The sequence below is a fragment of the Pelophylax lessonae genome, assembly GCF_965119305.1.
Source record: "Pelophylax lessonae genome assembly, chromosome: 1".
Lineage (NCBI taxonomy): Eukaryota > Metazoa > Chordata > Amphibia > Anura > Ranidae > Pelophylax > Pelophylax lessonae.
Genome location: NC_138768.1, coordinates 606,975,587 through 606,999,944, shown reverse-complemented (window position 1 = coordinate 606,999,944; position 24,358 = coordinate 606,975,587). Strand labels below are relative to the sequence as shown.

General features: G+C 41.0%; 1 protein-coding gene across 1 annotated transcript in view; it reads left to right on the top strand.

Moving 5' to 3' along the window:
- The window catches only part of TBCK (TBC1 domain containing kinase), a 554,412-nt gene that overhangs the window by 221,144 nt on the left and 308,910 nt on the right, over positions 1–24,358 (top strand). The window contains exon 20 of the mRNA XM_082256928.1: positions 11,309–11,394. Within this exon, the coding sequence (XP_082113054.1) occupies positions 11,309–11,394 (86 nt within the window). The remainder of the gene's footprint in view (positions 1–11,308; positions 11,395–24,358) is intronic.

Genomic DNA, 24,358 nt, shown 5'->3' with positions numbered 1-24,358 from the left:
ATTTATATCTCCCTTCCACCCTTCATATAGCTCCATGTCGGACTCCTAGTTAAAATGCCCATATGTTGTACTTCTTGGTGTATTTATTATTATATACTGTATATGATATAAGTAATATATATTATTACTTTCTCTGTTTCCCACTATAAATGAACCCTTAGTCCCCGTTCACACTGGGGCGACCTGTGAGGCGACCTGGTCGCCTCACAGGTCACCGTAAGTCGCCTTCCATAGAGAAGCTGCGGACCCGTTCTAATAGGAGCGACACAAGTCGCTCCGACTTAGAAAAAGGGTCCGGAGCTTCTTTGGGGCGACCCGGAGCGGCCGTCATAGACTTCAATGTTATGAAGTCCGTGACGGCCCGCACCGAGGTCGCCCCGGGAAGTCGGATCGCCCCAGTGTGAACGGGGCCTTATAGTAGCGTCTATCTGCTCTTTTTTTATACTATAAAGGGCTGGTTTTATTTTTTTAAACCCCATTATTACAGGTGATACAAAAAAAGAATGCTGCTGCTACTAAACTTCTTATGCCTGGTTCACACCTATGTGTTTTTTGTTGCTTTTTGCAGAAACGTATTACAGTTCATTTAACATGGTTTCCTATGGAACACGTTCACATCTATGCTTTTTTTAGCCGCTGCATATTTGGAAAGGGTCAAGGAATTTTTCAAGGCAAAATAATGCTTTTTTTGCTTTTTTTGGTTCAGTAGACTTCAATGGAGAAGTTGCAGAAAAGCATGTAGTGCGTTTTTGCCGTGGTTTACGTTTTTTAATCTGCCCAACAACAAATTGGCCAAAAAAAGCATAACAAACGCAAAACGTACATCGTAGCAAAATCGCATGTGCAAAAACACAAAACGCACAGCAAAAAGCACTGCAGAGACGAATCAGAAGCAAATTACATAGGCGTGAACTGAGCCTTTTGCTGGCCATACACGTATAGATTTTCGGACGAGAATATTCATACAAAAAATCTTTGCACATTCGCTGATTGAAAGAATGTCGTTTGAAAACTTCACTTGCTTTTAACATTTTTTTAAAATGCATGTAATTTCTGAACGAAAATTCCTTTGACCGATAAGTTTTCTATTCTACTCCTTCAAATTTTGCCGTCACTGCGGTAGAAAACGAACGTAGATTTTAACCCAACTAACAATTAGAAAATCGAGCAAACGTTCTTAAAATTAACATTTTTTTGAAGGAAGACATTGTTTTTGTATGGCCAGCATAAGTGATGGCAGGCGCAGGGAGCTTTTATCAAGCCACTATTTTGACAAGGGAGTTTGTCATACTTAATATATTACAGTTCTGTCTGAAAATGGGCAATCTTTACATTTTTTTTTTCTTTAAATAAAAAATTTGATCTCTGAGTCTGATGATATTTACCACACTCAACCTCTAATAATATGTACAGCATATGTCGACTGTCTGTTATTCTCTAGATGGATTAGAGATTTTTCTCCCTAACCATATTGTTGGTTATTTATATTTACCACTGCATATAGTTATTTAAGAATAAATTGACTTTTATTTTAAACTTTAAATATTAACTAAATTATACACCACACTTTTTTTTAAAGGTTATTATCCAAAACAGTAATCAGCCAACAAATCGATTATGAAAATAATCTTTAGTTGCAGCCCTACCTAGGACCCACTGTACCAGCGTATGGTCTGACAATGGGTCCAAGGAATTAATCACGATACCTAATGGCAATCGGGTGCCATTGTCTAGCCTGTAGAGGTCTGTGCATCACTCCATGAATTTGCCACCCCAGACCATCACTGACCCACTACCAAACCAGTTCTGCTGAACGATGTTACAGGCAGCATAACATTTTCCATGGCTTCTCCGGACCCTTTCACAATTGTCACATGTGCTCAGAGTGAACCTCCTCTCATCTGTGAAAAGCACAGGGCCCCAGTGGCAGACCTGCCAATTCTGGTGTTCAATGGCAAATGCCAATCGAACTCCACAGTGCCAGGCGGTGAGCACAGGGCCCACTAGATATATTCAGGCCACCCTCATGAAGTCTGTTTCTGATTGTTTGGTCAGAGACATTCACACCAGTGGCCTACTGGAGGTCATTTTGTAGTGCTCATCCTGTTCCTCCTTGCACAAAGGAGCAGATACCGGTCCTGCTGATGGGTTAAGTCAAAGAAACTTTGATTCATGTGGGGTGGTCCCTTGAGTGCCACATCCCAAATAGAGATACAAGAGCAATAGAGTTCCCCTTGGGGCGGGACTTTTAAGGCACTATGTAATATCAAGATAAACAATTTATTTGAAAATTTTATTGAAAAAAGTAAATATATACAAAACAAGAAAAATATGTTAAAATGCTGGCAAGTTATACAGACATAATGTACAACAGTGAAATGCACCACAAATGAACCGCGGGTATTGACCCGACGCGTTTCGGAGAGGAACCCCGAACTCCTTCTTTAGGGGTGCCCGCAGGAAGTGGTCTAAAAATAATTAGTATGTAAGTCATGTGTCACTTAGACAAAATTAAATACAATATAGTATTTTGACAAAATTTTCCAAAGCACTTACATGTTCACTGTAAAGAATGAAGAAAACTTGCCCGCCTGTAAAGGCTAAAACCAAGAGATCAGACTGCCGCAAGGTGCCAAACTGGGATGCCGTATAGAAATGTTCGATGTTGGACCCAAAAGAAACCTTCTCTGTGTGTCGCAGGTGGTTGAAAAACTGCTTGCAACCCCAATTCCCCGAAAGGGAAAGAGGGGGTAGGAATAGCTGGAACCCCCAGAAGACAATCCTGCTGAGCAAAAGCCAAATGATTAGAAAAAATCCCCAATTTAGCTAAAAAACGCAATAGTGATAGTAATTGCTTTTTTGGAAAAAATCCCAAAAACCAAAAATTAATAAAAATCAAAAAATATTAAATAAAAATTATTATTTTGGTTTCTTTCGTTTGAGGGGAAAAGGCCATCGTCTGTTACTTAGATAGTAAGTGACAACACAGATTAATTGTGAATGGAAAAATTGCACTTCGGGGTTTTGTAAGTCCCAAAAACTATGGTTAAAAATACCAGAGGAAAGACATAGTGAATATCCTCTTATAAAGAATATGAATTCAACAAGAAAGAGAAAAAGAACAAAACTTGCCATCAGCATTGAAGTACATCGGCAGGCTATTTAGCAAAATTTCTCAGAAAATAAATACCTTAGAGTCACTTGTAACGGGCAGACAAATCCAGCTTGGCAAAATAGATGTTATCTCATGCTCGGCAGTGGAACAAATGAGTCCAATGTCGGGCATGTGAGATATATGAGGAGCTTTGTCAATCAGCTGAGACTAGTCTCAGCCGAGAGACAATTGCAAACAGCTGGTTGTCAATAGGGTTCCCCGGGTCACATACGCCGGGCCTGCCCCCTGCCGGAAACATCCGGCGGAAGCTGGGCCGGCCTGTGCGTCCCACCGACACGGTAAAGGACTTCCGCCTGCGTGAAACGCAAGGCGGAGTCCACTGGGCATGCGCCTAATAGCTCAAACAGAGCTAGATGGAATTGGGCTGTTGCCGCTGTTGCGGGCGCCATCTAGTGGCGTCCGCTTACCGTGCCGGGCTATTCCAGAGCCGAGATGGGAATAAGTGTCTCCCCATCGTGCAGCTTCCATCCATCGAGACATCAGAGAAGGTTTGGGTCCTGTAAAAGAATAAAATAAAGCAATAAATACCAAGAGCCTAAATGCAAATGGTTATCAACAATGCAATATCCGAATATAATTTTAAGAAAGGATATTTTTCAAAATTAACAGTTGGCACCCTAGTCGGTCAGGCTGACCTACCTGTATACAAAGATTTAATTCGTGCATATGCTAAATTACAAGATGTTATAGAATCACTCAATATTCACCATTGCATGAAATAGAATTACAAAGCATCTAAACAACCCTCGTATTAAATTCATGTCAATAATTGGAAACATTGGGAAACAATGAAGGTTATAAGAAAAAGAAAAGAATTGCAGAAAAAGGAAGAGAACTGCGACATATCCAGAAACCGGAGTCATTAGATTTCCATACCACCGGATGTGAAGCCTTCGAGGAAGGGTTTGTATGAGACCATCTCATTAAGTCCTGGTGGCTCTGTTGCTCTAAGGCGATAGATCCACCTCAGCTCGAGTTGGAGGAGGGTCTTGTTCCAATCCCCCCCTCTCGAGCTGGGGTGGACTCTATCCAGGATCAGAAACTTGATTTTGGGAAACCTCCCTGCATGTACCAAACTGGTATGGCGACCGAGAGGAAGCTCAGGGTCGCAAGTTCTCATACTTTTTATGTGCCGGCAGGCACGTTTAGTGAAATCCAGTTTGGTTTTGCCAACATAAAAACAGCCGCACCCACAGAGAAGTAAATATACTACTCCGTGGGTGCGGCAGTTGGCAAAATGCATGGGCCTGAAAATTTGTCCATTCGGAAGAATGGGATTCTTAGTAGTATGCATGAACTTGCAATACTTGCATGCCCCACACATGTAGGTTTTCTGAGAAATTTTGCTAAATAGCCTGCCGATGTACTTCAATGCTGATGGCAAGTTTTGTTCTTTTTCTCTTTCTTGTTGAATTCATATTCTTTATAAGAGGATATTCACTATGTCTTTCCTCTGGTATTTTTAACCATAGTTTTTGGGACTTACAAAACCCCGAAGTGCAATTTTTCCATTCACAATTAATCTGTGTTGTCACTTACTATCTAAGTAACAGACGATGGCCTTTTCCCCTCAAACGAAAGAAACCAAAATAATAATTTTTATTTAATATTTTTTGATTTTTATTAATTTTTGGTTTTTGGGATTTTTTCCAAAAAAGCAATTACTATCACTATTGCGTTTTTTAGCTAAATTGGGGATTTTTTCTAATCATTTGGCTTTTGCTCAGCAGGATTGTCTTCTGGGGGTTCCAGCTATTCCTACCCCCTCTTTCCCTTTCGGGGAATTGGGGTTGCAAGCAGTTTTTCAACCACCTGCGACACACAGAGAAGGTTTCTTTTGGGTCCAACATCGAACATTTCTATACGGCATCCCAGTTTGGCACCTTGCGGCAGTCTGATCTCTTGGTTTTAGCCTTTACAGGCGGGCAAGTTTTCTTCATTCTTTACAGTGAACATGTAAGTGCTTTGGAAAATTTTGTCAAAATACTATATTGTATTTAATTTTGTCTAAGTGACACATGACTTACATACTAATTATTTTTAGACCACTTCCTGCGGGCACCCCTGAAGAAGGAGTTCGGGGTTCCTCTCCGAAACGTGTCGGGTCAATACCTGCGGTTCATTTGTGGTGCATTTCACTGTTGTACATTATGTCTGTATAACTTGCCAGCATTTTAACATATTTTTCTTGTTTTGTATATATTTACTTTTTTCAATAAAATTTTCAAATAAATTGTTTATCTTGATATTACATAGTGCCTTAAAAGTCCCGCCCCAAGGGGAACTCTATTGCTCTTGTATCTCTATTTGGGATGTGGCACTCAAATGGAAATGGTACATGCAGGGAGGTTTCCCAAAATCAAGTTTCTGATCCTGGATAGAGTCCACCCCAGCTCGAGAGGGGGGGATTGGAACAAGACCCTCCTCCAACTCGAGCTGAGGTGGATCTATCGCCTTAGAGCAACAGAGCCACCAGGACTTAATGAGATGGTCTCATACAAACCCTTCCTCGAAGGCTTCACATCCGGTGGTATGGAAATCTAATGACTCCGGTTTCTGGATATGTCGCAGTTCTCTTCCTTTTTCTGCAATTCTTTTCTTTTTCTTATAACCTTCATTGTTACCCAATGTTTCCAATTATTGACATGAATTTAATACGAGGGTTGTTTAGATGCTTTGTAATTCTATTTCATGCAATGGTGAATATTGAGTGATTCTATAACATCTTGTAATTTAGCATATGCACGAATTAAATCTTTGTATACAGGTAGGTCAGCCTGACCGACTAGGGTGCCAACTGTTAATTTTGAAAAATATCCTTTCTTAAAATTATATTCGGATATTGCATTGTTGATAACCATTTGCATTTAGGCTCTTGGTATTTATTGCTTTATTTTATTCTTTTACAGGACCCAAACCTTCTCTGATGTCTCGATGGATGGAAGCTGCACGATGGGGAGACACTTATTCCCATCTCGGCTCTGGAATAGCCCGGCACGGTAAGCGGACGCCACTAGATGGCGCCCGCAACAGCGGCAACAGCCCAATTCCATCTAGCTCTGTTTGAGCTATTAGACGCATGCCCAGTGGACTCCGCCTTGCGTTTCACGCAGGCGGAAGTCCTTTACCGTGTCGGTGGGACGCACAGGCCGGCCCAGCTTCCGCCGGATGTTTCCGGCAGGGGGCAGGCCCGGGGTATGTGACCCGGGGAACCCTATTGACAACCAGCTGTTTGCAATTGTCTCTCGGCTGAGACTAGTCTCAGCTGATTGACAAAGCTCCTCATATATCTCACATGCCCGACATTGGACTCATTTGTTCCACTGCCGAGCATGAGATAACATCTATTTTGCCAAGCTGGATTTGTCTGCCCGTTACAAGTGACTCTAAGGTATTTATTTTCTGAGAAATTTTGCTAAATAGCCTGCCGATGTACTTCAATGCTGATGGCAAGTTTTGTTCTTTTTCTCTTTCTTGTTGAATTCATATTCTTTATAAGAGGATATTCACTATGTCTTTCCTCTGGTATTTTTAACCATAGTTTTTGGGACTTACAAAACCCCGAAGTGCAATTTTTCCATTCACAATTAATCTGTGTTGTCACTTACTATCTAAGTAACAGACGATGGCCTTTTCCCCTCAAACGAAAGAAACCAAAATAATAATTTTTATTTAATATTTTTTGATTTTTATTAATTTTTGGTTTTTGGGATTTTTTCCAAAAAAGCAATTACTATCACTATTGCGTTTTTTAGCTAAATTGGGGATTTTTTCTAATCATTTGGCTTTTGCTCAGCAGGATTGTCTTCTGTGGGTTCCAGCTATTCCTACCCCCTCTTTCCCTTTCGGGGAATTGGGGTTGCAAGCAGTTTTTCAACCACCTGCGACACACAGAGAAGGTTTCTTTTGGGTCCAACATCGAACATTTCTATACGGCATCCCAGTTTGGCACCTTGCGGCAGTCTGATCTCTTGGTTTTAGCCTTTACAGGCGGGCAAGTTTTCTTCATTCTTTACAGTGAACATGTAAGTGCTTTGGAAAATTTTGTCAAAATACTATATTGTATTTAATTTTGTCTAAGTGACACATGACTTACATACTAATTATTTTTAGACCACTTCCTGCGGGCACCCCTGAAGAAGGAGTTCGGGGTTCCTCTCCGAAACGCGTCGGGTCAATACCCGCGGTTCATTTGTGGTGCATTTCACTGTTGTACATTATGTCTGTATAACTTGCCAGCATTTTAACATATTTTTCTTGTTTTGTATATATTTACTTTTTTCAATAAAATTTTCAAATAAATTGTTTATCTTGATATTACATAGTGCCTTAAAAGTCCCGCCCCAAGGGGAACTCTATTGCTCTTGTATGCTGATGGGTTAAGGACCTTCTACGGCCCTGTCCAGCTCTCCTAGAGTAACTGCATGTCTCCTGGAATCTCCTTCATGCTCTTGAAACTGTGCTGGGAGTCACAGCAAACCTTCTGGCAATGGCATGTATTGATGTGCCATCCTGGAGGAGTATGACTGCCTGTTCAACCTCTAAAGGGTCCAGGTATCAACTCATGTTACCAGTAGTGACACTGACATTAGCCAAATGCAAAACTAGTGAAAAACAGTAAGAAAAGAGTAGGAAAAAAAAATGTCAGTGGCCCCCACCTGTAAAACCATTCCTGTTTTGAAGGTTGTCTCATTGTTGCCCACCTACTGCACATATTGTTAATTTCATTAACACCAAAGCAGCTGAAACTGATTAACAACCCCCTCTGCTATTTAACTGACCAGATCAATATCCCAGGAGTTTAATTGGCTTGATGCTATACTCTGATTAAAAAGTGTTCCTTTAAGTTTTTTTGAGCAGTGTATAATCCCTAAGTCAATTTAGGAACAGACATCTTGGGCTCATATTCAACCCTTACTAAACTTTCCCTTTAGTAAGTTCCTTAATTCAATTTTTAGAAATAGATCACGAATGACATTTGATGAAAAAGTGCTTTGTTCAGCCTGGGCGGTGGTCTCTAAATACCCTTTTATGGGGCAGTCTTGGACATACATACACTATATTACTAAAAGTATTGTGACGCCTGCCTTTACATGCACATTAACTTTAATGGCATCCCAGTCTTAGTCAATAGGGTTAAATATTGAGTTGGCCCACCTTTGTAGCTATAACTTCAACTCTTCTGAGAAGGCTGTCCACAAGGTTTAGGAGTGTTTCTATTGGAATGTTTGACCATTCTTCCAGAAGTACATTTGTGAGGTCAGGCACTGATGTGGGCGAGAAGGCCTGGCTCGCAGTCTCTACTCTAATTCATCCCAAAGGTGTTCTATTGGGTTGAGGTCAGGACTATTTGCAGACCAGTTAAGTTCCTCCACCCCAAACTAGCTCATCCATGTCTTTATGGACCTAGCTTGTGCACTGGTGTGCAGTCATGTTGAAACAGGAAGGGGCCATCCCCAAACTGTTCTCACAAAGTTGGGGGCATGAAATTGTCCAAAATGTCTTGGTATGCTGACGTCTTAAGAGCTCGCTTCACTGAAACTAAGGGGCCAAGCCCAACCCCTGGAAAACAAATCCTCACCATAATCCCCCCTCCACCAAATGATTTGGACCAGTGCGCAAAGCATGGTCCATAAAGACATGGATGAGCGAGTTTGGGGTGGAGGAAGTAGACTGGCCTGCACAAGTCCTGACCTCAACCTGATAGATTACCTTTGGAATGAATTAGAGCAGAGACTGCGAGCCAGGCCTTCTCATCCACATAGATTCTGGTTTTGCACGTCGGTTCCTGCCTTTGGAACGTATGATGTGAAGTACTTCACGATGCATTATATCCGGTTTTGGATGTGTATATAGCGTGCTTGTGTCTGTCCGCCACGCCTCTGATGACGTCAATGACGAAACGCGTAAGACAGGACGGAACGTATGACGTAAGCACGCTTATTAACCGCGGTTTTCTATTTCTTGGATGTTTACATGCTGTTTCAATTTATCTTCATGTAAGTGCAATACTTTCAATAAATTATTGCTGGTTGGACATTCTACACTATTTTAGTTTGTTTTATCATGAGGTGGTTCACCAACTTGGGTTTCTGGATACAAGTGAGTTTGAGCCATTGCTTTTCATCTGAATGAACTGGATCCAGCCTAGTTAGTTCCGGAACCTATCCATTTATAGGATTTTCGCTGGTATTGACCTCTCTTTCATTGAGGGTCAATACTGTGTGGTATGAGCCCACCTTACTCTCACGTGGTGTGTCTAATGTTATATCTTCATCCTTTCCACAGGTGGCTGGAGAAGTTTCATCTCTATTTTTATTGTGGACTTCTAATTGGACTATGATCATTTCTAATTATCTTGATTTATGTATTTACACACTTGCATTGGCGCTGCCCTCCTTTTATTATATGTAGTATTGCTGTGTAATCTTGCCTTTTTGTGCTGGCTGCCTTTGCTTTTAGTTTTTACCATTTGTTCTGAGCGCAGTTATATTGCCTCTTTCTCATCCACATCAGTGCCTGACCTCACAAATACACTTTTGTAAGAATGGTCAAACATTCCCATAGACACACTCCTAAACCTTGTTGACAGCCTTTCCAGAAGAGTTGAAGCTGTTATAGCTGCAAAGGATGGGCCGACTCAATATTGAACCATACGGACTAAGACTGGGATGTCTTTAAAGTTCATGTGGTTATAAAGGCAGGCGTCACAATACTTTTGGTAATATAGTGTACCTTCTTTTTTCTCCTGACCCCCAGTTTTGAGGTTCCAAGAGTATAAAGCAGTTGTAAAATATAACTCCTAATGAAGGGTCACCAACCTTCAGTGCACTGAAGAACCAATTTGTCCTACATAATAAAATGTGCTTTTAATAATTACAGCTGAGACATGCTGAACTGTATTATATAGCTTGATATCTTTGAATACCTATTTATTATTGGTAGAACATTTTTATTACACTTCTGTTTTATGATGTAGTGACTTGTTTAAATGGAGCCAACCAACTTCACCCACAAAAGGATGGATTGAATTAATTAACTCTACTTTACCATTTTATATAATACCATCTCTAAAGGCAAACAGTCCTTCAAAACTCCAGGAAATATGGTCACCCTGGAGTGAGAGTTCTAAACTGGGTCTAGCTAAAATTTGATGTATGGCTCATCTTCAGAACACTGCCTACATGCAACATACAAATGTGAAAAAAATGTCACTAAGGGTTCTTTCCAGGGTCCTCTCCAACCCCTTCCTTTTCAACATGTCAACTTTCAATCATCCAGTGACCATATTCAAGGACTCCCATATAATATTTAGTTATGTTAATGCTAATAGGTCATGTTTTACAGACTTCCAGGTTTGAGCACATTTCTGTTAAGAATTTGTAGAGATGAAGGTGTATCCTGAACGTAGGTGTTGTGGAGTGATTAATAAAACTGTGGAAATGGGTTTTTTTGCTTACCGTTACCAGCTAATGAAAAGAGCTTTAATGTGTACATTTTTAGTAGAAAAAAACACATTGGCTTTGACTGCTACAGGCTACAAATCAAGTTTTATTTATTTCCATATTAGGTTGGTGCTTTGTCTATTAGTATCTGTAACAGACGGTCACTACTAGGGTGCTAGCTTTTGAATTGTTGTTACTGCATGCTTTTTTTTTACATGTTTGTATACCTCCTTGCTTCCTTGCCATGCGACCAGAACCCTGAAAAAAGTGATGTATGGAAAATATTTTTTGTTTCTACACTTAGTGATTGATTCAGTAAATAATGGATTTGTCCCATATAAGTGAAATTAGCTGCAGACAAAATTTTGCAGAACATCAAGTTACAAAAACACTTGGATGGAAACTATACCATTCAAAATGATGGTACATGATTTACTTGGCAGCAGTTTGATTATCTTGGTGAAAATTCATATAATGCAACCGGAAACCTGTTTGGCTTTATTGTGAGGTAGTTTAGCTCATAAGCAAATATAAAGCAATTCAATTTTTAGATCTCTTTCCAAATATTTAAACCTTTTTTAAATGTGTGTAAAAATGTACCTTTAACATATTACTAGACTGAAAAATGTATCTATTGTATTTAAGATTGTTTGCTCTTTAAATGCCTGTAACTTTGTTTTTATTTTAGAGTACCTGACGGTGTTCTCCCAAATGATAGCATTTCATGACCCAGAGCTGAGCAATCATCTCAATGAGATTGGCTTTATACCAGATGTAAGTACCAAAAGTCCTTCAACTGTACGTTACCTGGGCTAAATAATAATTCTAACAGCATCCTTACTTCAAAGAAATTTAAAAATTATATATATTAATACATACACATATAAATGTTTTTAAGGATGTCTTGCATGAGATATGTTCCATTATTCTAAATTGAGTTAGCTATATATAGATTTATTTTAATGTTATTTAAGAGATTAATCTAGAAGATTAAGACTGGTGGCCTATTTTATACTTGTTAACTCAAATGTTTTTTTCACATAGCATCCGTTCTTAAATTAGATGTGCACTTTTCAATCAGATCTGCTTTCACCAGGCCTTGTTCATCAGGAGGGAATTATATGTTGTTGGAGCTGTGGGCTTGCACTCCATATTCACTGATTGCAAAAAAAATAGCTGCAATTTTGTCACTTGTATTTAAACCTTTTTCCTGATCCTGATCCTGGCACAAATCTTAAAAAAATTATTGCGTGTAATCAATTGTTCTGATGTAATCAGAAGTCTAGTTAGTTTTACTGATTTACGGGTGTGGCTGTTATTATATGGAATGCTTTGGACTTTACAGGGACACGATTTACTAGCTTAGAACACCATGCCTATAATAGAATGGACTAAGAGCTAGGTAGGCAATGTGTCTTAAAATTGTTCTGCTCATTGGTGCGTGGTTTGACCTTGCAAGAAGATGGCTGCTTAAAGCCAGAGCTTCCGCCGCCACAGGTTTTCACCACTCTCCATCAAAGGTTTCACACCCTCAAATCTGCTTAGAAACATGGAGACAGCCTCCCGCAGCTCCTCTGCCATAGGATCCCGCTCTCCTCGTGAGTCTGGCGGGAAACTAAGCATCCTGGAGCTCTTCCGTACCCAGAGAAGCAATATGGCAGCATCCCGCCAAGGACAGACACAGGCCGCAAGTCCACCGCTGGCTGGATCGTCACCCGCTCAGGCAGCAACAGTCACAGGGGAAGACAACATGCCCTCACAGCAACATCTCAGCCTTAACTACCTAGGCACCATAGCTGCCGATATCAAGGACACACTGTCAGCAGCCATCTTAAGTCCTACGCCTAGACATCCACGCTCTGGCAGGTCGAGTCCATGATGTGGAGAAGGTAGCCTCTTAACACGACACAGCAATCCGTCATGTGAGTCACAAGGTAGATGCCCACACATTGCAGCTAAGGGACTTCCAACGCCACGTGGAGAATCTTGTTAATAGAGGGAGAAGCCATAATCTGTGGATCCGTGGTCTACCTGAGACGGTGGATGCAGATCAACTCTTACCAACAGTAGTGGGCCTATTCAACAACCTCCTCGATCAGCCTCACCAAACACCCATTGACATAGAACTAGTGCATCATGCCCTTAGGCCTAAAGGCCGAAATTAACCCCCCCCCCCTCCCCCCAGGATATAATTTGCTGCCTGGTTGATTACAAGCTGAAAGAGGAGATACTTCGGAAAGCTAGAAACAGAATTCCACTCACATATGAGGAAGCAGACATCCATATATACCAAGACCTATTTGGCGTCGCGCTCCAACATCGCAAAGACCTCTGTTTCCTGCTCTACACCCTACGCTCTCAGGGCATATACTATCGATGGAAGTTCACCTTCTGCCTTTCCGCCACCACACAGGGCCGGATGGCACGGCTACAAGTACCAGAGGATCTCCAACTATTCTGTGGCACCTTGGGTATACCATTGGTAGATGTGCCCATCTGGTTTGCGGATTTCCGTCATCCCTCAACAAGAAAAGGACCCATGGTTGCTCAACATCTGCAGTTCTGCCGCCAAAGCTCCCCCTCTGGAGCCAGATCCCATACCTTCCACCAAGGCTCCCAACATGGAGCAAGCCTCCAGAAATTACCGCAGTCTCAGAGGGCCCAGAGAGACAACTGAAGATTCAGCTCAATCCCTGCTTCCACTGTTGCGCTATGACCCTCTTATGCCGGTTAAGTATAAGTGTTCTGTTTTTCCTAGGTAACTACGCATACAAAGTTATTACAGCTGGCTTATGCAAACCTATTCACCAGGAAAAATACACTGTCCTTTCATGAGAGATGCTAAAGAGACTTATCGGCTCCTTTGGATCTCATTACTGTATACTTGCACTTTTCTACACGGTTTTTGTCTTCCTCCATCAGCTCGACTGCTTACTTCCGTTATGAATGATCATTCATCCTTCCATTGAGATCATTACCTAGCTACCAGACTAATTTTTACCCCAAGCACATGCTTAGGACCCTTCCTTCTCCCAGGCCTCCCGAGGAAAACCATCCCCCTAATTGTTTGTCCCATCTTATGGGCAAGGTGGATGTAACAGCCCGCAATGTATGTCGCTCCTCGCGCTACATATGACTTTTCAACACGCAGGTATCCGACCCTATAGCTTGAGGGGCCCATAGTGTTTGGACATCAGATGCTCTCAATAACCTAAGGGGCTGGTTGAACTGAAGGTTTGATTCCCAGAGACTTAATTGAAAGTCCTTTGTGGTGGTTTTTTTTTGTTTTTTGTTTTGTTTTGTGAGGGTATATGAATAATTTGATGAGATGTCTTCCGAGGCTCCCAACAGAGCTCAGTATTTAGTGAGCCTCCCACTGGGGTCTTATTGAAGACCACTTTTATCTGTCTATTCATACCCCAATCAGAACCCTTGCAGACATGCCAGTACTTTACTAGGGGGATCTTAATGTTCGGCAACCCCGTCATCGTACTCGTGTAATAATATGTGTTTCACAAACTCGCTGGCTTAAAATAGGTTACTTGCAATAGCTGTCTTGTGAAGGGTGTTGGTGAGTCTGCCTGCACCTTAGCAGGAGGGCTCGGTAACATAGTTGATGAGGAAAATATCCCCTGCTAAATGAGTGATTTGCACAGAAGGACATCCTCGCACCACCCCTTTGTTGGAAATCAGGATTGGTCTTTGCTACCTGAATTGGTGAGGGGGAAGCAGAAAAAGGTAAGGAAATAGGCTATTCCCCCCCTTCCTCCCCCTCCCCTACGATAATGAACAATTAGCACAAATTTACCATGGCGAACCGCAACCCAGAGAACTCTTCTCCTCAGGTCAAGCTTTATTCACTTAATGTGCGAGGGCTAAACACACCCAAAAAACACTCTAAACTCCTCCTATCCTTACAGATAAATAAAGCAGATCTGGTATTCCTTCAGGAAACTCACTTCAGATCAGATAACATTCCAAAACTCCAAAATAGTTAATATTCCACAGTTTTGATGACACCAATGATGACTCTAAATCCAAGGGAGTATTCATATTAATATCCAAAAATTGTCCTCTCGAAATCCAAGACACTCTGAAAGATAATCAAGGTCATTATCTATTCCTAAAAGGGCAAGTCTATGGCAAACCCATCACCCTTGCCAACCTGTATGCACCTAGTAAGCACCAAGTTCCTTACTTTTGCAACACGCTTCAGCTCCTCACTTCCTTCCAAGCCGGAATTCTGATCTTTGGAGGGGACTTCAACCTGGCTCCTACCCCCTCTCAAGACACTTCCTCAAGCTCATTCTCCTTACCACATAGAACTCTATGAGCGATAAAAATACAACTCAGCTGACCCACTGTTCCTCTCAGACCACAACCACATCTCCAAGACCCAAATGTTCCGAAATGTGGTCACTAGATCAAAAATTTGGCGACTTGACAATTCTCTCCTAACCAATCCCGACACCCTGAAGGCAATAACACTCGCCTATTACAATATTCTCGTGAGAATGAATCCACGGAGATCGCCCCATCGACTTACTGGGCTGCACACAAATGTGTTATCAAAGGGGAATTCATTTCTATTGCCTCAAACAGAGCAAAGCTCAACAAGCCCGCATTAAAGAGCTCTCGTTACGCATCCGTTCTCTCGAAAAGTTACACAAACAATCACTAGCCATGCAAACACTCAATGATCTAATACAAACATGGAAAGAATTACTAGAGGAGCACGTACATCTTTGTGATTATGCGCAGTAAATCTGCGTGGGGCGGTCGGCAAGTGGGTAAACTCTAATGTTCAAACTAATAGGGGAAAAGAAAAGATGGAGAAGAGGGGGAGGACCGGCTGGGTCCCCACTCGATCACAGTTCGCTCCCAAGAGGGGTGTTCTGGGGGCACAGCCGGCATCTCCATCTCCAGCAGTATATTATAAAACTCTCTTTACTCTTTATCATACTTACTAATCCGCTCAATTTGTTCCTCTAGATCGCATTGTCTGTGTTTAGCCATATATGTATATATATATGTTCCTACTATGTCAATAATCTGACACGGAATATATCTTATCTGAATGTTTGTAAATGTTCAATGTTCTGAAAATCACTAATAAAAACTTTGAAACAAAAAAACAAAATTACCATTTGCATAGAACTTACTGAATATTGAGTATACCAGTAAATACTCCTTTCAAGATACTATACATCTCTCTGCATTTCACCAACTGATTTCTGATGTCTATCATAACTTGCCTATGTCTGGTCAGACATATACGTGAAGTGCTTTCCTTGATATTTCGATTTGTTCCTCACTTGTGGCCTGGTGTCTCGGCTCTCTGAGTATAAATTAAATTATACTGGGTGGTCCCTGGCTGTCCCCTGACTGTATCCATTTTTTTTTTTTTTTCAATGGTGCAGGATGCCTTTTCGGTTCCAATAACTGTTTATTGAGGAAGTTGCACAAAATACAATTCACTAGTAAACTTTGCAATAGTTTTCCAAAAGGGTGCACTTACCACAAAATTACATGGTATAGGCAAACATACCAATGCAATGACAAGAGATGCCTAAGGATGGTCTTTCCAAATGTAGCTTCGACACATGTACCAAATCCGTATCTCTGTAAAAGGAAATGGAAACAAGAAAGGTATATACAAAAAAGCCTTTCCACATATACAAGAAACCATTCCCTAGAAGTAGTCAGAACTCAAGGGATAAGGTTTTGCTAGAGATCGAACATGCTGAACATCTAAAAAGCACCCAAAAAAGAGGATTGCCTATACAAATACTACTGACAGTGTGTCAGCAGAGTAAAGAAAGTAAAAAACAAACAAACCATTTCACACATACAGTATGCTGCAGTTAAAGTGCTTTTCACTTAATAGGTGTACTGTCACTTTAGGGTGCTATTAGTACTATTGTAAATACAAAAATGTATTGTTAATAAATTTGAAGTAAAAATATGAAGAATAAAAAAAAAAAAATCAAAGATCAGTTAATGATCCATATATGTGAAATAAAGTGCAAAAAGTCCCAAAGTTGACAAAATCAAACTGTGAATCAATCTGAATGAAAAGTGCACCAGTTCTCACACATTACATACCAGATGTAGAGATCTCAAATAACAGATATCATTTGTGTTTTGCTGTGATGCAGCCACAATATCCCCAATGGCAATTCAAGTTTAATATGGCTCCAAACAGATGAAAAAAAAAAAAACACAACATATTTCAAATGCACCTCGTGGTAACCCAACCACAACCGCTCCAATAATTCAGGTGACAGATCTGATATAGCTCTATTCATATGACTTATAATAGTGTTGCACCGATAATGGTTTTGTATCGACAAGTACGAGTACAGATACTTTCGGTCAAATAGTCGCCGATGCCAAAACCTATACTTTGCAGTGCATTTTGAGTCAATACAAAATAAATAGGCGCAAATCACACTGCTAAGAATTGCATGCAATTTGAACAGGAATGCGGTGGGATTCCTGTTCGAATCGCATGTGATTTCCACCACCGCACTTGTATATAGAAAGGGAAGCGCCACCTAGTGGGCAGTTTTATTATAAATGGTATAACTCTCATGAAATGCATAATTGGTCAAATTCAAAATCAGCTTAGTGTCTCAGGCCCGCCGATGATAGAAAATCACAGCCCTTGGAGGTGCTCATGAGCTGGAGGAGAAATCCAGGGACTCTTGTGGGTAAAGGGTGAAAGTGATGTCTGCTTGGGGGCGGTCGCCCTCTACATCTCCTCCAGCCCTGTGAGCTCCTCAAGTGGCTGTGATTTTCTATCATCGGTGGGACAGGGACACTATGCAGCTTTTGCATTTAACCAGATATGTACTTAATGTGAATTATAACATTAAAAAAAAAAAAAAAAAACTGCCCAATAGATAGCACTTCCCTTTCTATACACAAACACAGGAGTAGTGATTCCAATAGAAATCGCACCGCATTCCTATTCAAATCAAATGCGATTCTTTGCAGTGTGATTTTCACCCATTAATTTCGTATTGACGCAAATCACACTGCAAAATATCAGTTTTGGTATCAGGAGCCTTTTCAGGGGTATTGGTATTGATGCATCCCTAGCATATAAGGTAAAAATCAAAAAAAGGACAAACTCCTAGTGCAGCATATCTTAAAATCATAAAAATCTATTACAGTAATCCACTCACATGAGATAAATGGAAAACGCGCAGTATACAGAAACCAAGATGGCACCGCCGCAACTTCTTTTGGCATCAAATAATGTCACAACCCCAGACTTCGCCCAATGGGTTTCCACTACACGGCCTTTGCCAAGGAAGGAGATATCTAGTATTCTGATTTTTCAGTGTTGCTGTTGTCACATAATCTATTTGCACACTAAGCGCAGGGAAATTTCTCTTTGATTTTGCAGTAAGTGACCATACCAAGTTATTATGATTTCCCCCAAGGTAATTAGAAATCCAGGAGTCACAGATTTTCTGAAACTTTTTAACCTTGTCTTGCAGAATAGCAACTAATTTCTCATCAAAGAGATAACATGATATTTCTGTTTAACCTGAGTAATAGAAGGGACCCTGTAGCTGCTGTAATGATAAAAGAGACCAATTTAAATTGCTTGGAAGTACAGGAAGGTGGCTTGAGGTTTAAAGCAGAAGTAAACCCATCCACTTAACAGTTAAAAAAAACAGTTGCCAAAAATGTAACACACTCCCATTGGTTGTGCTCTTAACCAAACTGTCAAACCATCCAATGGGTGGTGTCATAACTGATCACATGTTCGGCATCGTGGCAGTTGTAGATTAAACAGAGGGCAAGATGGGCAGCTTTTTTTTAACACAAAAGCGCTTGAAAAACTCCTCAGTGTGAAAGGGCTCTTTGTGTTAAAAAAAAAAAAAAAAAGCGCCTGAAAAGCTCAAGAAGAATGCTTTCCTTTAAAATCAATTAATGTTTTCACACTGGAATGGTGTGCTTTCGTTGTGGTGATAAAAATCCTGCTTGCATCCTTGGAGCATGTTGGGGAGCTAAAAAAAAACACACAAAAACGCTCCATTGAAATGAATAGGAACCGCTTTAAAAGCTCCTCAAAAAACACCCCCGCTAAGCATTTTGGGGCAGTTTGTGAGTCGCATGTCTTTTACCACTTCAGCACCAGAAGGTTTTACCCCCTTAATGACCAGGCCATTTTTGCGATATGGCACTGTGTTGCTTTAACTGACAATTACGTGGTCATGCGACGCTGTACCCAAATAAAATTTATGTCTTTTTTTCCCCACAAATAGAGCTTTCTTTTGGTGGTATTTCATCACCTCTGCGGTTTTTAGATTTTGCACCATAAACAAAAAAATACCGACAATTTTGAAAAAAAAAAAAAACAAGATTTTTTACTTTCTGCTATAAAAAATTCCCAATAAAAAGATTTAAAAAATCTAATTTTTTTCATCAATTTAGGCCAATATGTATTCTGCTACATATTTTTGGTAAGAATCCTAATACCGTATATACTCGAGTATAAGCCGAGTTTTTCAGCATGTTTTTTCATGCTGAAAATGCACCCCTCGGCTTATACTCGAGTCACTGACTGGAGTGTCTTTTTAAAAATGGCGCCGCTCGGCGCCGACGTGTCACTGCGCATGTGCCGCATGCCCGGAAATAGCCGAACGTGTTCGGCTTTTCCCGAGCATCGGTGGCGCATTTGCGGTGACGTATGGCGGCGCCGGGTGGCGCGATTTTTAAATCGAAGACGGCGCCTCACCGACAGGTAAGTGAGATGCCTCCGCAGCCCCTGTATTTCCTCATGCAGTGCTGCGGGCATGGTACAGGACATTCTCCTGTACCATGCCCGGAGCACTGCATCTCCTGTGCCATGCCTGTAATTACTGTGCCATGCCTATACCTACTGTGCCATGCCTATACCTACTGTGCCATGCCTATACCTACTGTGCCATGCCTATACATACTGTGCCATGCCTGTAATTACTGTGCCATGCCTATACCTACTGTGCCATGCCTATACCTACTGTGCCATGCCTATACATACTGTGCCATGCCTGTACATACTGTGCCATGCCTGTAATTACTGTGCCATGCCTATACCTACTGTGCCATGCCTATACATACTGTGCCATGCCTGTACATACTGTGCCATGCCTGTAATTACTGTGCCATGCCTATACCTACTGTGCCATGCCTATACATACTGTGCCATGCCTGTACATACTGTGCCATGCCTGTACTTACTGTGCCATGCCTATACCATCACCTGTACTATGCCTATACCATCACCTGTGCCATGCCTGTACCATGACCTGTGCCATGCCTGTACCGTGACCTGTGCCATGCCTGTACCGTGACCTGTGCCATGCCTGTACCGTGACCTGTGCCATGCCTGTACTGTGACCTGTGCCATGCCTGTACCATGACCTGTAACATGCATGTACCATGACCTGTGCCATGCCTATACCTTCACCTGTGCCATGCCTGTACCATCACCTGTGCCCTGACCTGTGCCATGCCCTTACCATGACCTGTGCAATGCCTGTACTATGACCTGCGCCATCTCCTGTACCATGCCCGCAGCCACTATTTTGTGTCTCGTGGTGGTCCAGTTGGGTCCAGTAGCTGCAGCATTTCCCACCCTAGGCTTATACTCGAGTCAATAAGTTTTCCCACTTTTTTGTGGCAAAAGTAGGGGTCTCGGCTTATATTCGGGTCGGCTTATACTCGAGTATATACGGTAAATTTATTTTGATTGGTTTGTGCAAAAGTTAAAGTGTCTACAAACTATGAGATAAATTTATGGCATTTTTATTTTTTGTTATTGTTTTTCTTAGTAATGGCGGCGATCAGTGATTTTTAGTAGGACTGCGACATTGGGGCAGACAAATCTGATACTAAGGGAACCTTTTTGGGGACCATTGACACCAATACATTGATCAGTGCTAAAAAACAATGCACTGTTACTGTATAAATTACACTGGCAGGGAAGGGGTGATCAAGGGGTTAAGTGTGCTCCTAGGGAATTCTTTCTAACTGTGTGGGGGATGGAAGTGCTAAAGGAAAAGAGAGATATGTGTTTCAACTTAGCTGAAACACAAGATCTCATTCTTCCTGTGACAGAACAGCTGTCTGCTTTGTTTACATAGGCAGAAGGCCATTCTGTGATTCTCCTGCATGATCACGGGTGGCTGTTGATTGGCTCCGGCTGTGTCTAATCACAGTGGGAGCGGCGCTCCCGGGGCACGCACATGCCCCCCCAAAAATCTCTGCATAAAATTACTTACCTATACGTGATTTTTCGCAGCTGGGCTGCCCTGCCGCAGTTATTATGAGGTAGGTGGTCCAGAATGAATGAATTTGTAGACCTTTTCTAGTTTTTTGTTGTTGTCTGTCTCTATTGGGGAGATATACCTCATGTCATCCCACGGACAGTTGTGATAGGGACATCAAGAAAGGGAAAATCTCTTCAGCTTCAGAACATACATAACAAATAAAACCTGACAGCAGTTCTAATCCTCCCACACTGTGCAAGGAAAGTGTCTCTATTGCTGTTTGTGTCATTGTTACAGAGATTTCCCCTTGCTTTCTGTCTGAGTGACAAGTAGCACTAGATGCTAATTCAGGATATTCCAGAGAGTAAAATTCTGGTAAACTTTATGCTTTGTACAATCTTTCCATTCTTTCTTCAGTGTTTACTAGGAGGCATGTTTTACACTATAAAATAGACTTTTTTGATGGCATGTGTAGAGTTATCATAGAATCATAACTCATTACCATCTACAGGCCTGTAGTCTATGTTTTAATAATTGTATAAGGCTCGGTTTCCACTGCTGCGGCTACAGAGTCGCGCTACTTCTAGCGCGACTCTGTAGTGTTCACTTGTTCGCGGCTTTCAGTGAGACTTGTCCCTCATTTATAGAGGGAAGTCGCACTGAAGTCGGCCCAAAAGTAGTGCACGAACTACTTTTCAAGTCGCGGCAACTCAAGTCGCGGCAGTGAAAACGGGCCAAATAGAAATGAATGGCTTTTGACTTGCTGTGCGACTTGACATGTGTCAAGTCGCACAGCAAGTCGCAATAGTGGAAACCGAGCCTAAGAGTTTTTGGTATGATAAGTACATCGGGGAATATTGGTGTCATTACTGATGGACATCCTGTGTTCTAGAAGCACTTACACATTTAGTCTTCATTTAAATCTGGCCACATTACAGGATCAGCTATGGATACCTATTTGGCAAGGTTGTTAGCCCCCTTGTAATAGAAATATAGTTAAAATAAAATAAAAAAATATTTAAAAATTAGTAATAAAATCAATAATAAAAAAAAAATAAAATCATCTTCATTATCCTGCACGTATACGCAAGTGCAAGTGTGCGCATATGTATATAAAAAGCAGCTGTGTTACACATAAGGTATAAATGCAAACTTTGGAGTGTGAGCAATAATTCTAGGGCCCTAATTACAGATTATCAGCTTGGAATTAACAATGAGAGGCTTTCAAAGCATCCCTTATAACCAATTTTGGGTACCATCGTTTTTTGCTATTTCACAGATGTGCGCAATTTTAACTACTTGGCAACTGGCGACGTACCGGCACATTGCTGGACTTCAAGTGGTTTTACCAGGATGATGCCTACAGCTGCAGGCATCTTCTCAGTATTGTCCTTTTTAGAGGCCGGCTCTCTTGTAAAAGCAATACTATTAGGTAACTAGCCCTCCCACTGCTTTCCGTGGCTTTTTTGGGGTGTCCCACAAGGACACTTGATCAACTAACCAGCATTTCCACAGGCTGATCGTAGAAGTAAATAGAAATGGCTTTGTTCACCTCTGTGATTTAGGAAATGGGAAGCGATGAGCATACATCACTTTCGGTCTCCCCGGATGTAAACAGCCATGTTTAAAAAAGAAGTATTGTTTTTTTGTTTTTTCATAAATTCATACTTGCCTACCTAGCTGGATGCAGCATTGCTCCCCCACCTGCTCTAACACTTATAGCCTCACAGCTTCGTGAGCATCAGTCACCAGCTCTCTGCTCTGCCCCCCGTGCTCACTGGAGCATTGGGCAGTGACAGGAGCGGCTAGATTAAGCTCTCTTTAGCTCAATGAGAGGCTGAACCAGGTTCCAGGCCAGGCATTTGAGCAGGTCCCGAGTCTGGACTGGCTCTGTGATGTCAGCAGACTTCAGTCTCTCTAGAGCTTCTGCTTTAAAATGCTTTCAAAATATATATAATGCTTGGTGGTTCTTAGTAATTTTCTAGCAAAAAATACAGATTTTTACATGTAAAAAAAAAAGTGCCAGAGAAGGTCAGGGGCGCTCAAGTGGTTAAGACTTGAAGTGGGTACCCACTGAAAAAAGTGGGTATTATATTGTGTTGGTATGTACCAAAATGTATTTTAGTGTATTTTTTACTAAAAATATGCATTTGATAAACTGTTACACTAATATTGTGTGGCATTTAAAAATTGCAACCACTACCATTTTATTCTATAGGGCCTCTACTTTCAGAAATCTACAATTGTTTCAGAGTTTAAAGTTATTTTCTTAGCAAAAAGTGCAAATTATAACACGTGTGTGAAAAACTAAAGAAATATGCCCTGGGGGAAAAGTGATTAAGTTAAGTGTTGGTGCATGACCATGTGCTTATGTTCAGACTTCCACCCATTTAAACACATCCCTGCTAGTAGTGTTTGTGTTCCCGCAGTTGACTGGCTACCCGTAATGCTGTGAAAAAAGAACTCAACTAGTGACATTCAGCAACTGGGAGAGCGGACAGAGGCTTTGATCTCTGCTTCCTTCAGCAGAGCATCAGCCATCTATTTAGATCTCGTGTTTCATTTTACTGTGTATGACAGCTGCTTTGCAAACTGCTTTGCACCCTCAAAAGCAATAGAGCTCTCTAAAAGGATCCCATGGGAAGAAAGTACATAAGAAAGTACACAAAAAAATAATAAAGAATGGAAAATAATTTTAGACACACACATTAATGCACATAACATATGCATACATATTCTTCACTCATAGAACATATAAAATATAGAACATATAAAAATCTGCACTTAATTCAAATGTACTTATCGGAGGTTTCAAATACCACCGCAGTTCGCTTTTCAGAGAGTGGTAAACACTGCTGCCTGTCTGAAAGAACCCTTAAAGCTTTTTTACACCGGAATTTTTATAGTTACATGGGCCCCAAGGTGGGTTATGCCACAATGTCCTAATATGCACCACAAGAGACCGATAGGGTCTCTTCTGTCATTAAAAAAAACAAAAAAAAAAACGTACCTGTCAGCAATTTTTTTTAAAAAATGTATTTAATACCTCTTTAAGGTGAATTAAAGTAGAACTATGCGCAAAACTTTGTTTTTTCATTTTGGATAGAGTAAGGGAGGGTTATAACCCCTATCAGATTTTTTTTCACTATTTGTGTCCCATTGCAGAGATGTCCCTTAGGAAGTGGGAGAAAATCCCTACAAATTAAGGGAATTCCTTTGGGACCCTAGGTCACCAGAACTAGTGTCCCCATTGGAAGATTTCCCCCTTTATTACTTTTCTGGAGACAACCCAAAATTTGGGATTTTCTTTTACTTTAACTTTCAATGATAATGGTAAACAGGACACATAGAGAGGGTGAATATTCCTAACGGGGGCACAGACAGCAATGAAAAAAAAGAAATGACAGGTGTTCTAATCTCTCTTCACTCTATCCAAAATTTAAAAAAAAGTTTTGCTTTTAGTTATA